Raw genomic sequence first — 18,854 nt, 5'->3', positions numbered from 1 at the left:
GACAGTGGAAGATTTTAGATCGGTTATAAAATTGTAAGATGGAGTTCGGAACCAGATTTTAACAGTAAGATGGTTCAAGCGACAGATGTATGAAGTTAAGAAGATGGGACGTGGATACATTAAAATAAATAGAGGTTTCTTGAGAGTTTCAAAGGGAGAATTAGGCAACTATTGACTGAAATAAGGGAAAACAATAGAGTGGAAGATGAATGTGTAGCTTTCAGAGGTGAAATAGTGAAGGCAGCAAAGGATCAAATCGGTAAAACAACAAGAGTCCAGTAGAATACGAAACGGAGAAAGTAGGAGCAGGTACACTAAAAATGTGAAAGCTGTAGAATTGGAATCTGCATTGAGTGTTGTAAATTGAAGCACGGCAGGTTCCCTCAGAATTATTGAGATCCTTGGGATAACGAGCCGTGGGTAAAGTGTTCCAGCTGGTATGCAAAATATAAATGTAAGGTGAAATACCCACAGACTTCAGGTATTACATAATAATCGTAATTTCAAATGAGGCAGAACCAGACATGCGAATAATCTCGAAACATCACATGATAACTCATCGTCGGGTAATGCTGATACGAATGGGAAGACTAGTAGAAGACTTTGGGTAAGACGAGTTGTGGATTTGGTGAAAAGTGGGAACACGTGTGGCAATACAGGCCCTATGATTTATGCTAGAAGATAGGTTTAAAAAGTATGCTTGATTTACAGCATTTGTAGATAAAGAGAAAATTTTTAGAATGTTATACACTTTTCAAATTCTGAGGGTAGCAAGGATAAAATATAGGAAGTGACAGGAGCTGCATGTCGAAGGATACGAAAGATGGGCAGTAGCTGGGAAAGTGTGAAGGAAACGGAGGTCAAATTTGGAAAGGAAATTTATATTCAGGGAGAAAAAATAGAACTCGAAAGCTTACTAGTGACATTGTAATTCTGATGCAGGCAGCTGAGGACATTCAAGAGAAGCCGAAAGGAATGTTAGTAGCGTGAGGTTAGTAGCGTGTACAGCAACAAAAACAAACAATGGTAATGGAAAGTAGTAGGAGTCAGTCAGACAATGGAATGGACGTTAGACTAGGAAATGAGACAGTAGAAGTGGTTTTTAGTGTTTCGGTAGTAAAGTGACTGATGATGGTGGAAGTAGAGGATGTATAAAATTGAGATTGGCAACGTCAAGGAAATCGTTTCTGAAAAAGACTAATTTGTTAGCAACGAAAGTGTTGGGAATTGTATTCTCGAGCTATTTCTTTGGACTATAGCATTAAATGAAACTGAAACATGGACGATAAGCAGTTCTTACAACAAGAAGAATGGTAAAGATTAGATGGGTAAATCATGTAACTGACGAAAATGGAACTGGTTAAAAAGAAATATGTGACGTAACTTGGCTAAAAGAAGGACTCAGTAGATAGGAGACAAGCTGAGGCGTCGAGACACAGTGAAGTTGGCAATAGAGGCGAGTGGTTGTGAGAGCTGGCCAGGAATACGGTAAACAGATCGAAACTGATGCACGGTGCAGTAGTTGAGAAGAGATGAGGGGGACCGTACAGGACAGACTAACGTGCAGAGTTGCACAGTATTAAAAATGCAGAGGAAAAATTGAAAGGTGTATCGGGTGTGACGTTGTCGGAAGCTGTTCGTGCATTTGCGACTGGCAGCCTGGCGTTAGCAGGTTTTCCTCTCGAGATAACCGCAGGTGACGCGCAGGCAGAGAGGTGGCGGCGCGGCTCGGAGGCGGCAGCGGGCCCGGCGACGTCACCGGCTGCGGCTATATGAGCGCCGGCCGCGGCGCCGCCGCCCCACTGCCGCCATGGCGTCCGCGCTGCTCGTTCTGGTCGCCGCAGCCGCCTTCGCCGCCGCCGCCCCCGCCGCCCCCGCCGCCCACGCGCCGCGCGGGCAAAAGACCGCCAGCTGGGAGCAGCGGCTGCTCGATCCCGAAGACGACCCGGACGCGCTGCCGCCCGCCTGCGACAGGTGAGTTACCGGCCTCGGCCTCCGTAACGACTGCCTGTGTACTCCGCGTGAGATGCACGACTGTGACGCCACAGTGCTCTTCTCGGAAGGCACATTCTCGTACTCTAAACGACACGGTCTCGCGGCAACTTAAAGACACCTTCTTCCTCGCGCTTTTGCGTTACACTTTCGTGTGGGCTACACCGACTTGGTAGGATGTTCTAGCAGTGCACGTACGTATTCGTTAAATGCATTTTGTCGTGCCTGCTCCACGACTACTACAAACAGTGGAACATTAGTCTAGAAGTCATCGTAGAATCGCCTTTCGCGTGATTTCCTGCAGGGGTGCACCCTTCTGAGAAATTCGAAACTTAGATTCGGCCTCGCTGTCACTGACTTTACGCGATCCTCCCATTTCCTATAGTTTCTGAGTGTTATCCCTCAATACTTGCAGTATGTTTACGGACTCGCGGGCGCTGCCCGGCCGGAACCTCTCTGCTCGCCACGGGCACGGCTGGGGCGGCGTTGCCCCGGGCCCGATCCCTCCGCTGCACTCCGGCACTGTCGCGACGTCGCTTCTGAGTTATTTCTCCCACTAACAGAAATAACATTATGCTTCTCACCTTTGGTCCTTTCTGAAACTGTTAATATTGTGAACGGTCAACCTGAAAGCGCTTCACGGTGACCTGCTGAAAAACTAAATCGCACGGAAATAAACAAAAAAAAAAGCAGCCTCGTGGAATTTGGAAAGAGCATAGTGTAATCTATAATTGTTTTGACCATCATGAAAGAGTTGCACAGCTGACATTCCCGTTCACCTAAATTTACATTCAGGCAGGTGTAAATGATACACGTTTCCTTATGTGTCGTCGGTAAAACACTCTTAATGTGCAGTACGGAAACTTTGTGCTTAAGAAAGAAATTTTACTTCGAAAAGCGCTCTTTAATGCCTCTTTAACGTGATTCAGAAATTAATTCTCACCAGTTGCCCGAGTTCCTTCGCTCGGGAATATCATTGTGAATTTACGTGACCGTCTCCCGTTTAGTAGCTCCCTCAGAAACAGATCTGATAGCTCAGTTTTCATTTTCACCGACAAATCATCAGCGAGAACACGGTCTGCACATATCTTCGAATTACGAGCGTTTATTCCGTCATCCCACTGTCACCGACATATCTGCGTCGTTCGAACAGTGACGCGGTTCGGGAACTGACAGAAAGTAAAGCCGGTTATAACGCGTGACCGCGCTGTCTCCCTGATCGAACAGGGAACTATCTGGATAATCTTCCGTGTGACGTCCTACACTGAGTTTTCAGTCACGTTAGTTTCTTGCGAGCTAGTATGACAGGACGTTATTCGTTGCCTGCCTCTTACTGGAAAGTGGGCTCGCGGAATTTTAAGAGTACGTATTACGGACGGTAACTGTATCTTTCGTGGTACTGGTTTTTTGGCCGTGGTCCGAGGTCTGTTTCGTCTCCAACGATTCTCCAGGTTGTGTGAGAGACATCATCAGAGACTACAAAGGCGCAGCTTGTTAATTATAGAAAGTCCGCCAAAATCGACTAGTTAAACGACTTCACTCAGACTAAGGAAATTGCAGGAACTATCGCGTAAAGAAATATAATTACAGAATTTGGGTGAACAAGTTTACGTGTGCACATTAACTAAATACACCATTACGACCTGTGAGTACGACTGCCACGCAAGCAGACAGAACGCTACGCACGGAGACGCTTATGGAACAATCTCACTCAACAGAAAACTACTCTGTGGAACACGACGCCTTCAATGTAGCGTCTGCCCTTTCCGTCGATACAGTCTAGCGACGCCCCACAGTTGCGTCCTCCTAACGGCCGCCTCAGCACCTCATTACTGTACTGGATTCGCAGTTTCGTAGTATAAAAATCGGTTGAGTTCACCAGTGTAAGGTAATAAATCATAACTGATACCCACCTTGTGACATCCGAGGGAAATAAGGGGGAAAAACTGAAAACAAACTTTCTCTGATCGTAGCAAAATTATCGCCACCAACTAGTTGCGGGTAACGAAGTCTTTGCATCAAGGTGGACCCACAAAAAGCATGCATTTCATTCCTCACGGGAGAAATCGGTTTTTTGTCAGTATACCTAAAACTGTCACAATGAAGCTTTTCCAAACTACATGTGCGATTAATGTGGTACTCTCACGTAATCAAATAATACACACTGACACGCGAATTTATCTCAGCCATTGAATCCAATATGGACGGAGAAGACATTGAATAGGATATCCTGCTCAGTCCGCCATTAGCACGTCACAACTGCTAGTGTATGTGATGTGAATAACAACGCAGTTTGCTGCTACGTTAAGCCGTAGTCGTCTCCCCGGCCATTAAAACTACTAATTACCTTTTATTAAGGACCGCTAACCACATTTTATTCGAGAAGTTGTACATCAGTATCAGTGGAGCGTAAACAGTTGAAGAAGAATAACCGCCAATCGTCTCAAGGAACAGTTCCACGACTACGTGCGTGCTCCCTACACCGCGTTGTCGAGGGTGCTCGCGAGCGTCACAGAAGGGGCGGGCCCCTGGAAGCGGCCGTGTCTCTGCCAGGGCGCTGCCTGCGCCCCACGTCTGCTCCGCGCTCCTTCTCCAACACGAGATACCACTCCTCCGCATCTGCCCGCCGTCCTTTCGGCGCAACCACGTCGTCTCGCTCTGCGGCAGAACTCACACCAGCGCCTCGCGTGCGAGTTCCTTCACCTTGCTAGGAACTCCCTTGCGGCTCAAATGGACGCACCAGTTCCACTCACGTACACGATCGGCCCCCGCAGCCGGGGTCGCCGCCGCAAGTCTGGGCGCTGGCGCTCGGCTCCGAGCTAAGCCGGTTCGAATCCTGGTCGGGGATGAAATGTTCACCGGCAGCGGCGCGCGCGCTCACTCACCTGCACCCAGAGACGGCTGTCGCGTGCCTACACTGAGAGGACCCGCCGAGCTCAGCGGAGGAAAATCCTTCCCGTCGAGCTGGCTCAAGTTATGCCGTGTGGTAGGCCGCGGCCACCTTTACGTACATTTTCCGTCCAACGAATCTCCGTACACCTTTACTTTTTTTCGATCTTTTGTGTTTTCATTGTGAAAAAATTCCGCACATATTTCAAATCTTGTTTTCTACGTGTATACCTTTATTGTTGTTCACTTGCAAAATTGTTGTCTTCGTTAACATATTTGACAGTTTCGTGTTTGTTGTTGTTGTTGTTGTTCTGCTATTTTTTTTCCGAAGACTCTTCACGCTGTTCTGTCCCGCTCAAGCTTCTTCATTTGTGCACAGCCAGTACAAGTCGCTCCCACTCAGGTCTACGTACTGTAGCGAAGCCGCGGTCTTCCGCTACATTTTCACCGTTGATACTCGCCTTCATTACCAAATTAGCCATTCCTTCGTGCCTCGCGATCAAATCAACACTTCTTTAGTCGATTTGGGCCATAAATCCCTTTTATTCTCCTCTCTGCCCACGTTTCACTTTCATACAAATACTTGCAGAAAAGACGTGTGACAGATGTTGAAAAATTACTCTTTTTCAGCAAAGCTTTCATTGATACTGCAGATCCCCTTTTTGTACGCTCCCTACTTCGATCTTCGTCAGTTATCTGCCTGCGAAAATAGAAAGATTCATCTAAAACATTTACTGCCACATTTTCCTAAACTAATTCCCTCGGTATTACCTGATTTATTTCTATTATACCCTTCTTTTACCTTTGTTGATATTCGTTTTATACTCTCCTTTCAAGATACCATCCGTTCCACTCAACTTATCTATTCTATTCCATCTAAGGCTAATGTCAAAGTTTTTATTTCTTCCCTCTAAATGTTAATTAGCTTTTCAAGTCTGTTCTCGCTTTCTCTTCCTGATTATTCACTGCTGAAATTCAACAATATCAGCGATTCGCTGCTACCCTATTCCAACCTCTTCTCAGGTATTACTTCCCATTCCTGTCGTTCGGCTCGCATAGCTCCAGGCTAATGTACGTTCAAGTTATAGGTAACGTTCCGCTACCTACATTCGATCCCCACTAGCTTCAGATTACCAAATAGTGTATTCCAGGCAACAGCGCTGGCCGGTGCCTCCAGATCTCTTCCACGTTTGCAGTGTTCTCTCACGATTTTTAATCTAAGTATTATCAATCATTGAATTGTGCCCTCTGAAAGCATCATCTCTTGCTTTGCCTGTTACTGAATGCCAGTCTTCTATCACAATGAAACTTTTCTGTTCCACAGCCTACCGAATAATTTGCTTATCTCTTCATATACTTTTTTCTTAATTTGTTGATCAGCCTTAGATTTAGTAAGAATATATACTTGTTCAGCTGTGATGGTTCGCGGTCTAACGTTAACTTGCCTAGAACGATCCGTTTACTGTTCTGTTTATAGCAGTTAACCCGCATTCCTATTTTCTTATTCATTATTGTACCTATTGCTGCGTTGTTTCTATTTGATTTTGTGTTGTTAAGGCTGTACTACCATGAATACGGTTTTTCCTACCACCACATGTAAGTAATTCCCAAAAAATGGTTCAAATGGTTCTGAGCACTATGGGACTTAAATGCTGTGGTCATCAGTCCCCTAGAACTTAGAACTACTTAAACCTAACTAACCTAAGGACATCACACACATCCATGCCCGAGGCAGGATTCCAACCTGCGACCGTAGCGGTCGCTCGGTTCCAGACTGTAGCGCCTAGAACCGCTCGGCCACTAAGTAATTCCCAGTATGTTTAACTTTCACCTTTGTATACTTTACGTACATAGTTAACAATTAATTCTATACGGCTACATTTGAAGGATGGTACATTCTACAAATTTTCACTGAAGTCAAAATTTAGAGTAGATGGTGTTTTCTCACTTTTGAGAGATAACTCATTTGCATTTATTAATATTTGTTCTGCTACAATGTACTTAATATTTTGTAATCCTCTTACTAAATATCTGATTCACACAAAAAGTCTTGAAACAGGACAATGATTTTAAGCGGTTAACATCAGAAGTGTGTAGTACTATTGTGAGAGTTGTTGGCAACTATATGTTATCCTCTTGATGTCTGTTACAGTTACAGTTAGTTTCATGTTCCATGGATGATTTGCGTGACAAATAGTAACGATCGACACGCTGTTTGCCTTTTAGAACTTTTAACTGTACCCGCGTTGAAGTTCTGGGATGAATCTTAGGACTTTGTTGCTCTAGTCCTCTTCCTGAGCTGGCTGGGGTGCGTAATACTTTAAGAAACGTTCTTCTAGTGGACATAGATTACTCTCGCGTGTAGCGCTGCGTCTGAGACCACGGAGCGCCAGCGGATCGTGCGTCCAGGGCGGCGGGCATCAGCAAGCTTGGCCGGGGGCAGCCGCACCTGCCCGCAAACGCGGCTAGCTTCCTCGCACTGCGATGGGTGGGATTCTTCGACAGCTCATAAATATCACCGAAAAAAAGAGGACAGAATAGTGAGTGAAAAATCACAAAAAAGACACAACGGGCAGACGACAGCATAACTGCAGAATAGAATTCTTACGAAAAATAGAAACAACATACGTTGGTTGATAGGATATCAATTCACGAGTCGCATGGTGAAATAGTCCTGCTAAAACATTCTTCCGCGATTTTTTTGCCAGACAGCAGTGCCAGTCGAAGTGTGTCTGTTCCTGGATTAACTCACTGCCAACAAAGGCAGGTAATAGTCTGTCTTACCACGTAAATATTTTTTCATGCGTCAATTAAAATCATTGAATCAATGAAAGTTATTATCTACCTGGGGCGGACTCTTGTCCCGCAACGGATTTCATTAATATTACGGATCTGCAGTGCTGTAAAAAAGGGGAAGAAATTTTTACATTGTCAACAAAATATTTTCGGATTCGGGGGAGAAAGCTGACGATGCAAATTTCGTGAAAAACTAATGCGGCTATGAAAAATGACTGTCGCCCCACTCTGATACTTTGTGCCGGACACTCTCCCCTGTTTCGCGATAATATAAAACCAGTTCTCCTTCCTGGAACTTCTTCGATGTCCTCCGTTAACCGTATATCTTATGCGGATTCCACACAGCAATACTCCAGAAGAGAGCGGAGAAGCCTAGTGGGAGTAATCTATGTGGTGGACCTGTTCCATTTTCTAAAAGTTCCGCCAATAAACTGCCGTCTTTGGTTTGCTTTACCAACAACATTATCTATGTGATCGTTCCAATTTAAGATGTTCGTGATTATGATCCCAAAGCATTTAGTTGAACGTCTGTGTGATTTAATGTGTGACATAAATTTACCATATTTCCTTTGGTATTCCTGTTCATGATCTCACAGGTTTCAGTCCTTAGGGTCAATTTCCACTTTTCGCACCATACTGATGTCTTGCTTGAATCATTTTCCAATTGGTTCTCGTGTACGATTGAAGACTTTACCAGACGGTAAACGACTGCATCTTCTCCAGTTCACGTAAGCGGGCTCCTCAGAATTGTCTCCTAAATCGTTCGTATGGAATAGGAACAGCAGAAGTTCTAGAGCACTGCCTTGCGCAACGCCAGATATCACTTATGTTTCACTCGACACCTTTCCGTCTACCAGCTGTGTCCTTCCTGAGAGGAAATCACACAACTTCTGCCGCAACTGAAAAAATTCTACTACAAATCGACATGAGTGATAAGGCTCTGTAATTCAGTGGATTAGCCCTGTCTCCTTTCTTGAGTATTCGTGTGACCTGTGCAAAATTCCAGTCTCTAGATACGGATCTTTCATCGAGCGAGTGTTTGTAGATGACCGCTAAGTGTACAGCTATTTCAAGGAATCTAGCTCGTATACAATGTGCACCGAAAGTAATTTGAGCTGCTTTGTTGCACTGAGGGTATCTGCACGTAAGTTGAAGTCTTCATTCGAATTCTGGAATATTTATTTCATCTTCTTTGGTAAAGGTATTTCCAGAAAAAGTGTATACTAACTCCTATTTAGAGGCATTGTCAAGCGCAGTCATCCTATTGACTGTGTCTTGCCACTAGTGTAGTCCACATGCGAAGAGAATCTCTGTCGATTTTCTCTCAGATTTCGAGACTGAATATCGTTGTGGAAACTACTAAAAGCATCTAGCATTGAAGTCCGCGCTCAGTTTCGAGCTTAAGTAAAACATGGCCAGTCTTGAAGATTTTGTGTTGTTTTAAATTTAGCATGCTTTTTTGTTAGTTCTGCTTTAATACTCTGACCTGTTTTGTGTACCATGGTGGATTAGTGATACATTCTTTTAAATTTTTCGGTATCAATCTTTCAACTGCCGTTATACTATTTCTTTGGATGTAAGGTATATGTGCTCCACACTTACATAGTTAGCGTGGACGGAGTCGAGACTATCTCTTAGGAAGGCGACAAGAGAATTTTTTTCTGCTTGTTTACATATATTTTGCGTTTACTTTTGGTGGATTTAGATGTTGATTAGGTCAGTCTCATTACAACCATCTTGCGGTCGCTAGTTCCTGTATCCGTCATACAGTTAGAGTCTGCTCCTTTACGTATTTGAAATGAGACGCAAGTTTTGTTTGAATTGTTGAGCAACTGTGTCATCTGATTTGCAGGCCGGTAAAAGCAACCAATTATTAGTTTATTGCGGTTGTCAGGTACAACATCTACCAATACTAACTCACAGGATCTTTCTACTTCCATTTCGCTACAAGATAAACTACTTCTACTAGAAACAAATACATCACCACGAAATGTATTTAATCTAGCCTTTGTGAGCGCGATTAGGTCCTTTGTGATAATTTCGGCTCAGTTATAGCGGCCTTTAGCCAGCTTTTAATATTTGCATTGATGAGCCTAATATCGTGCAGGACCCCCGCATGCACGCAGAAGTGCCACAAGACGACTTGGCATGGACCCGACTGATGTCTGAAGTAGTGCTACAGGGAACTGACGCCATGAATCCTGCAGGGCTGTCCACAAATCCGTAAGAGCACGAGCAAGTGGAGATCTCTTCTGAACATCCGTTGCAAGGCATCCCAGATATGCTTAATAACGTTCATGACTGGGGAATCTGGCGACAAGCGGAAGTGTTTAAACTCAGAAGAGCATTCCTGGCACCACTGTGTAGCAATTCTGGACGTGAGGGGTGTCGCGTTGTCCTGTTGGAATTGCCCAAGTCCGTCGGAATGCACCCATGAATGAATGCGAGTGATCAGACTGGACGCTTACGTACGTGTCACGTGTCATAGTAGAACGTAGACGTATCAGGGGACCAATATCACTCGAACTGTAAACGCCCCACACCATTACAGAGCGTCCACCAGCTTGAACAGTCCCCTGCTCACATGCTGGATCCATGGATTCATGAGGTTGTCTCCATACCCGTACACGTCCATTCGCTCGATACAATTTGAAACGAGACTCGTCCGACGAGGCAACATGTTTCCAGTGATCAACAGTCCAATGTCGGTTTTGACGGGCCCAAGCGAGGCGTAAAGCTGTGTGTCGGGCAGTCATCAGGGGTACACGAGTGTCCCTTGGTCTCCGGAAGCCCATATCGATGATGTTTCGTTGAATGTTTCGCACCCTGACACACACTGATGGCCCAGCATTGAAATCTGCAGCAGTTTGCGAAAGGGTTGCACTTCTGTCACGTTGAACGATTCTCCTCAGACGTCGCTGGTCCCGCTCTTGCAGGATCTTTTCCCGGCCGCAGCGATGTCGGAGAATTGATATTTTACCGGTTTCCTCATGTTCACGGTACACTCGTGAAATGGTCGTACGGGAAAATCCCTGCTTCATCGCTACCTCAGAGATGCTGTGTCCCATCGCTGGTGCAACGATTGTAACACCACATTCAAACTCACTTAAGTCCTGATAACCTGCCATTGTAGCAGCAGTAACAGATCTAACAACTGCGCCAGACACGTGTTGTCTTATATTGGGGTTGTCGACTGCAGCGCCTGTTTATACATCTCTGTATCTGAATACGCATGCCTATACCAGTTTCTTTGGCGCCTCTGTGTATAACGATTTGAGCTTCAGTGCTTTGTGTTAGCACTTGTAGGTCTGGTTCTTTCCCAGCACAGCTGTGGCAATATATAAATGCAATAACACTGTGTCCTACGTGTGCCCTCGTCCTGCTTTTTGCCTTGCATCCTTTGTTCCAGCTGACATATGATACAAATTTCTGTCCTCCTGGTTTATAATTTGCGTCTTCTGGCGTTACCAATGTCGCTCAGTGTTTAAGACTCTGCAGTCGTATTCTGGAGGACGGTAGACGGCAAGAATCCCTGCCTGTTTATCCGGATCTCTGTCTTCAATAGTTGCCGTAGATCCTTTAAGGCGAATGCAGGCAAAGCGTCTGTGATACGGACACACCGATTTTCTGCCCAGTGTGGTCAGTCGCAACTTGCACTCTGTCGTTTCCCTTGTAGGGGCGGCAAAAAATAACTTAACTCACAGAAGTAACCGGCTTGAGAAGCATCTGTTACCGTAATAACCGCTTACGTGATACTAGCAGCTATTTTAATAACGGCCAGTAGTGCGTGGCGGCATCTGTTTACCGACGAACGTACTAAGCTTTCGCATCATCTGAGGTCTGACCACGAATAAATGACAGAGCAGGTAGAGGGACCATCTGTAAGGTATTCTATACACTCTGGAAATAACTGTCAGACTTCATACCCATAGAATTTGTAAATCTATGATGCAATATTTGTCGTTGCTACGCATGTAAAGAGAAGCATGTGGAAGGAGGACCAGTTAGTAATCGTAGGAATGTACGACAAATGAGTAGTTGTAAATTTCATATTTATAAGAGGCACTTTATATGTTGTACTGTAGGGACAATGTCTGCCATTTTATGGACACGTGTATACGAGACACGTGTTAGACAAATTGCACGAGGAAACTGCCAGTCAGTGTATACGTATTGTTGCTATGTTGAAATGCATGTGAAATTTGTAAATGGCAGTCGGATTAATTTTCTCCAATTTATACAGGTTCTGAAACTCTTACCCTCTGTACCCAAGTATTTCTGCATGAGACAGTTTCCTGTACAGTCTCGTTGTAAAGTAATTAATTAGAACAAATTCGACACCAATATAAAATCTAAAAAAAAAGAATGTTGGCTGTAACTTCTTTTATAACTCCAAACTTCGAGCACTGACCTTGTATTTTTTTATGCGTAGTGTATGGTTGTGTTTGTGTGTCCAAAGCAGAAGGGTGTATAAACAAAAACTGAAAATAATAATAGACAATCTGGTGTCGCAAATCGCTCACCGTATCCACTGGAACACTCTCACTGTTCCAGACGAGTTGTTTCTTCGTGACACTTCGACGCCATTGTCATTGTAATCAATTAGAACAGAGATTCGACAATACGAATAAGTGCAACAGAAAAGTAAGAAAATATTGTTGGCTGTCAGTTCTTATCCCGTTACCGAAAAAACGTAAATAAATTGAAATTTGAGCCACGGTAGTGTGGCACATCTTTAAGCTGACCTGAGTTCCTGGTTTCACCGTGATTAGATGTCTGTAAAACGCGTATATAAAGTTTCACGGTACATCTAAAGAAGATTTCTCTATAGCAGTGAAGTAATAACACTCAAAATACGCTAAGCGCTATACGGGCCTAGATGCGCCGCCCTCAAATCACGAGGTGCAAGACATGGTGCGGACAGAATTCTCGTTCTGCCCGTCCGAATGCACACTCCGTAAATATTTATACTCTGCGCGCAGTCTGTTCATTGAGGGTACACGACTTTGAATTAATGACTTTGAATTAATGCTATCTACATACGTAGAATGATCTCGTGCGACTATGGAAATAACCCGTCAGCAAAGGAGCATACCTGTAAGTTATTTTTCTGTGGCATTTACTTTTCACTCAGAGTTCTTTTTCTCTGGAAGTTGCGGCCTACTAGTACAACTGACCTGGAAGTTGATAACTTTGTTCCGGACTCCAGGAGGTCGTAGCACACGGTGATATTTCCAGACTCGACAGAAACAAATGTTCTCGTATTTCGACTAAAATAGCCGACGACCGTGAGAGGTCTACAGAATTTACAAATAACTGCGTTGTTATTGCTCTTAACGTCATCCACAAGCCGCTGCATATGCAGTTCCCGTTAACCTGTGTCCAGTAGCCTTTAGCCGGTTCTAGGCGCTACAGTCTGGAACCGCGCGATGGCTACGGTCGCAGGTTCGAATCCTGCCTCGGGCATGGATGTGTGTAATGTCCTTAGGTTAGTTAGGTTTAAGTAGTTCTATGTTCTATGGGACTGACGACCTAAGATGTTCATAGTGCTCAGAGCTATTTCAGTCATTTGAGTAGCCTTTAGCCTGGAACTGCGCACTTAAATTAAAAAACTTAAATACCTCGTACGTTTCGCAGATTTAATTATAGGAGCACAATAAAACAAAAACATGTAAAAATAATAAGTAAGAAAAAAGTTTCAAAATGGTCTGGCGCAAGGAGGTAGTGCCAGTTGGCTACTTTAAGAGACTAAACCGTGCAGACATAAAGCGACGAAAGATTCAGTCATAAGAAACACGATGGAGAGAAATTATTCTGAGTTAGCGTATATACAAGCTGAAGGATATCTAGCTGCTCGCGTTTCGTAGACGCTCAAAGTTAATTGCAACCTCGTCAGATAAATTCGATGGTAACAATGTGAGTGCTAAAAGTAACTGGTATAAAAAATAGCCCTAATAATTGGTACCGCGAAATAACCGTTTGGCTCATCGTCGCCTGTCCTTTCTACCTTTATGGGACCGATCTCCTAAACTGTGGTCCGCAGCTGTGTCGGAGCGCTCGCCGGCTCGTCCAGTGCCCCGCCTGCTGGTTGCTCTGCTACACGGCCCGTGTTTACCGCCGCCTCTCCACGCCACGCCTGCTCGTTACGGGGGGAATTTCCCTCCGCGCTGGTCACGACCCCCACAACAACACATTCCTTCGGCTGTATGTTGCTTTATAGCGGTCTTTGGTCCCGACAAAAGTCTGACACAAACTGTCCACGCTAGTCTACGCTGTGCAGACCACCACACCTTTCCTCACCCACCACAGCCTACATCCATTTGAAGAGCCCTCGGATGTGTCGTGTCAACCGATCTCTTCTATTAGTCAGCTTGTACCAAAAATTTCTTTTCTCGTCATTTCTAGTCAATAATTCCTCTTACTTATGTGATGTACCCTTTTTAGCTTCAACATTCTTCTGTAGCATCACATTTCAAAAGTTTTCTGTAGCATCACATTTCAAAAGTTTCTATCCTCTTCCTCTCTGAACTTCTCATCGTCTAGTTTCACGTTCTTTCAAGCCTACATTTAAATCATTTTCGATTTAACGAATTTCTCTTTTTTCATAAATGTTTCTGAGCTTTTCTGCTGTAGCAACTCTTAGTTTCGTGTCCCCTCTACTACATTCATCATCAGTTATTTTGTAACCCAAATAGCGAAACCCGTCTACGGCTTTTACTGCCTCATTCCATAATCTAATTCCCTCAGCATCGCCTCATTTCATTCAACTACATTCCATTCCACTTATTTTAGTTTTACTGGTGTTTCTCTTATAATCTCTTTTCAACACACTATCCATTCCATTCAATTGGTCTTCAAAGTCCTTTGTTGGCTCTCACAGAATTACAATGTCATCGGCAAACCTCAAAGTTTTTCCTCCTTCTCCCTCAACTTCCACTTCATCTCCAAACCTTTCTTTGGCTTCCTCTACTAGTTGTTCAATGTACAGATTAAACAAAACTACGGATGGATTACAACTCTGCCCCACTCCAGTATTAACCTCTCTTTAAAGTTGTATGATTGATTTTATTTAATATTTGACTAGCAAAGTAATTAATAGAGAGAGATAGCCTTTTTAATAGAAACTTATAAAATTATTCCAATTTGGCATTATCATTTAAATTCCTTAGTAAACTCAAGCTTAATATTTCTAAAGTTAGGAGCGTTGCGATAAGAAAGAGGAATCATTAGTCCTGATAGCGATCTCGTTTACATGAACTTTCTGATGGCGTGTAAACAATATGAAAATTGTCTGTCCAAGTCGCACTACAGTATCCATCAGTATGAAAGGCGGGCAAAGTTACGAAAAGATGCACACTCGATTTTAATAGTAAAGTGGTTCGCGAGAGAGTGACTGCCTCTCGATCGCAGCGTCATCAGATAAAGCAACAAACAAGTAGTTATCAAGACATCAACGAATCTCAAGTTACTTTTTAGATCAAAGCAGATGGTGAAAGGAATCACTTACCACAAATAAGGAACATAAATTTATGATCATTGAATTATTATTCAAATTACGAATGATAGCACAAAAAATTGCAGAATGGCATCAACATTCGCAAATGGAACTTGCATGGTCACAATCAGGTTTTCCGTATGAAAAGACAGTTCAAAGTTGACACTAAAACTATTTAAAATAGTATGATTACAAAGAGTAAGATACAGTGCAGCTTCATAGGTTATGTTGTCTCAGAGTAGATAAACCTCAGTATTATCGCTGTAGTTAATTTGGATGCTATAGTTGTAAGACATTGCTTCTCCTTCATGTCCTTCGACCCTTATGAGTGTTAATTGCTTTCTCTACAAATTGTAAATAACCTTCCTTTCCCTGTATTTTACACTTGACATATGCAGAATTTCAAAGAGTCTCTTCCAATTAACAATCTCATAGCCTTCTGCAAATCTACAAATACTATAAACGTAGTTTTAACTTCCCTTAATCTATCTTCTGAGATAAGTCATAAGAATAAAGCCTTACAAAACCGAAACTTCTGTAAATAGCCCATGTCAGTATTTTGCAACCACCAGTTTATAAACTGGTGCTTCCATAGTACATACACCGGTCACCACTGCGTTCTTTGGAATTGCAATTATTACATGCTCCATCAAGTGTAAGAGTATTTAACGTGTCTCATATATATCTTGACTCCAGCAGCAAAGAGTTTCTCATGGCTGCTTCTCCTAAGAATATCAATAATTGTGAGTGAACTTCGTCTCCTCTACGGGCTTTGTTTTCATTTACAGTGCCTTCCAGTTCTTGTAGAAGTATGATGCCTTCCGTATTATCTTCACCTACTTCCTTTTTCTATGTAATTCTCCTCCATTTCTATCCGTTACGTAGATACTACATCTACTGAGGTGAGAAAAGTCGTGGGAAAATGATATGCACCTATACAGAAGGGGGTGGTATGGAGTCACAAGGTATAAAAGGACTCCTGTGAGCCACGTGAAAAGTTTCCGAGGTAATTATGCCCGCGTGAAGGGAATTAACAGACTTTGGACGCGGAATGGTAGCTGGAACTAGATGCATGGGAGATTCCATTTCGGAAATCGTTAGGAAATTCAGTGTTCCGTGATGCACAGCGTCAAGAGTGTGCCGAGAATGCCAAATTTCAAGTATTACCTCTCATCATGGACAACGCAGTAGCCGATGGCCTTCTCTTAATGACCGAGAGCAGCAGCGTTTGAATAGCGTTGTCAGTGCTAACAAACAAGCAACAGAGCGTGTAATAACCGGAGAAATCAATGTGAGACGTACGAAGGACGTATCCCTTGGGACAGTGCGGCTATGGCAGCAGACGACCGACGCGGGTGCTTTTCCTACCAGCACATCACGTGTAGGGGCTCTGCTGGGCTCGTCATCTTGTCTGTTGGACACTAGACGACTGGGAAACCATGGCCTGGTCACATGTGTCCAGATTTCAGTCGGTAACGGCTGATGGTAGTATTCGAGTTTGGCGCAGACCCCACGAATCCACGGATCCAAGTAGTCAACAGGGCAGTGTGAAAGCTGGTGGTGGTTTCATAACGGTGTGCGTTGTGTTTACGTGGAATGGCTCTAATGGCTCTGAGCACTATCGGACTTAACATCTGAGGTCATCAGTACCCTAGACTTAGAACTACTTAAACCTAACTAACCTAAGGACATCACACACATCCATGCCCGATGTAGGATTCGAACCTGCGACCGTAGCAGCAGCGCGGTTCCGGACTGAAGCGCATAGAACCGCTCGGCCACAACGGCCGGCTTACGTGGTATGGACTGCGTCTTCTCGTACAACCGAACCGATCATTGACTCTAAATGGTTGTATTCGGCTATTTGGAGACGTTTTGCAGCCATTCGTGGACTTCATGTTCCCAAACTACGATGTCATGTCAGTGGATCACAATTTTTCGAGATAAATTTGAAGAATATTCTGGACAATTCGGGCGAATGACTTTTCCACCCACACTGGTCGACATAAATGGCATCGAACATTTATGGGACATAGTCGAGAGGTCAGTTTGTGCAAAACATCCTGCGCCGGCAGCAGTACCGAAATTATGTACAGCGGTAGGGGCAGCGTGACTCAATATCCTGCAAGGGACTTCCAACGACTTTTTGAGTCCATGTGACGTCGAGTTGCTGCACTAGGACGTGCAAAAGGAGGTACCTCGCGATATTAGGAGATAAGTCATGACTTTTGTCACCTCTTTATACATTCTTTCCACCTCTGAACTTTGCGTTCCTTGCTTAGTACTCGCTTGCCATCTGACCTCTTGGTATCAACCAAGTGTTTCTGTTTCTTTCAAATTTCTGTTTCATTTTCCAAGCGGCATCTATCTTTCCCATTGTCATTCAGGCTTTTAGAGCCTGGCATTCGTCCTCTATCCCCTCCTTCTTACATCTTCTTACATGCGAACGTATGTAGCTCAGTTTAGAGCACAGGAAGGAATGAAGAATAAGCGATACGAAAGCAAGCAAATAACATGACTATGAAGTCGTTCTGCATTTTCCGTCAGTCTCATTTTTTAGAGTTCTGTATTCCCTATCACCTACCCAATTTGCTGCTTTTTTTAAATATTTTCTCCTTTCGTGAGTCACAAACAATATCTCCTGTGTTATTCAGGGATTTCTACTACACCTTTTCCTTCTACACTGCCGTTAGTATTTCATCTCTCAAAGTATTGCTACCTTTGACCTGTTTCAGTCAAACTTGCGTAGTGCTTCCTCTCAACTCTTCAACAAACTGCGGGTCTTTCACATTATCCAAGTCCTGTCTTAATTTCATACCTTTTCGTAATTTTTTCGGGTCTACTAGGATGTCGCGCAAGTCTATCATTGGCTAGCAGGCCGTGTCTTGCGTAATCTCAGTTCCTGTTTGCAGCAAATGAGACTTTTCCAGCTAAGCTCTGTGTGCACGCTGTCACCTGTGTTTACGCAGGGGCGGTCATGGTGCTGCACAGCCTCTACCAGTTGTGTGATCAGTTGGTGCTGTTGTTGCATACAGAACGCCGCTGACGCCCGAGTCTCCTTACTTTGTCAGTACTTAGCCTATATCCTCCTCCAGCTGCTATAATCACCTTGTTCCCTAGATCAAACACTCTGCGGAAGCCCCTTCATTGTGTGCCGTCCGGATAACGCTTACTTTCACGATATAACTTTCTTTGCCTCGATTATCATTTACGTTCTTACCAGACTGCTTCAACTTAGTTTCTGCCTCCTCACAATGAAGTTCCTTCCGTCCAGAAGCAACCACTGGTCAGTAAGTGACGGTTTCCGGAGAACTAAAGCCGGTCTCGAGTGAAACAGCACAGAAACTTTTCCCGACACAGCTGTAAGAAGAAAAATATTTTTCGGCTTACACACGTATAAGATTGTGTGTAACGTTGTGTTTGTAGTAAAGAACTTGTGCGCCGCCTGCCTACATGCGAACGTGTGTGGCTCAGTTCCGAGGGCAGCGTGAAATAAAGAGTATGTGATACGAAGGTAAGAAGACAGCTTTACTGTGAAAAAATTACCAGGACAACAGCATTCCGGTTCAAAGTGCACACCCTGACACGTCTGTGAAGTCCAGTTCTACTGCTGGATAACACTCGAGATCGTGCGTTGAAACACACTTGTGTCTCCCTTGTGGTGCTGTCCATCAAGTGGTGC

The 18,854-nt window shown here is 44.0% G+C and overlaps 1 protein-coding gene across 1 annotated transcript in view; it reads left to right on the top strand.

The window, feature by feature from the left end:
* The first annotated feature begins 823 nt into the window (after nucleotides 1-823).
* LOC126484278 (trehalase-like) overlaps nucleotides 824-18,854 on the top strand; it is a 325,129-nt gene continuing 307,098 nt past the window's right edge. Inside the window, exons 1-3 of the mRNA XM_050107704.1 lie at nucleotides 824-842; nucleotides 1,592-1,715; nucleotides 1,819-1,974. Coding sequence (XP_049963661.1) covers nucleotides 824-842; nucleotides 1,592-1,715; nucleotides 1,819-1,974 — 299 coding nt within the window. The remainder of the gene's footprint in view (nucleotides 843-1,591; nucleotides 1,716-1,818; nucleotides 1,975-18,854) is intronic.

The sequence above is a fragment of the Schistocerca serialis genome, chromosome 6, assembly GCF_023864345.2.
Source record: "Schistocerca serialis cubense isolate TAMUIC-IGC-003099 chromosome 6, iqSchSeri2.2, whole genome shotgun sequence".
Taxonomy (NCBI): Eukaryota; Metazoa; Arthropoda; class Insecta; order Orthoptera; family Acrididae; genus Schistocerca; species Schistocerca serialis.
The sequence above is the reverse complement of the archived record's forward strand: the minus strand, read 5'-3'. Positions and strand labels throughout refer to the sequence as shown.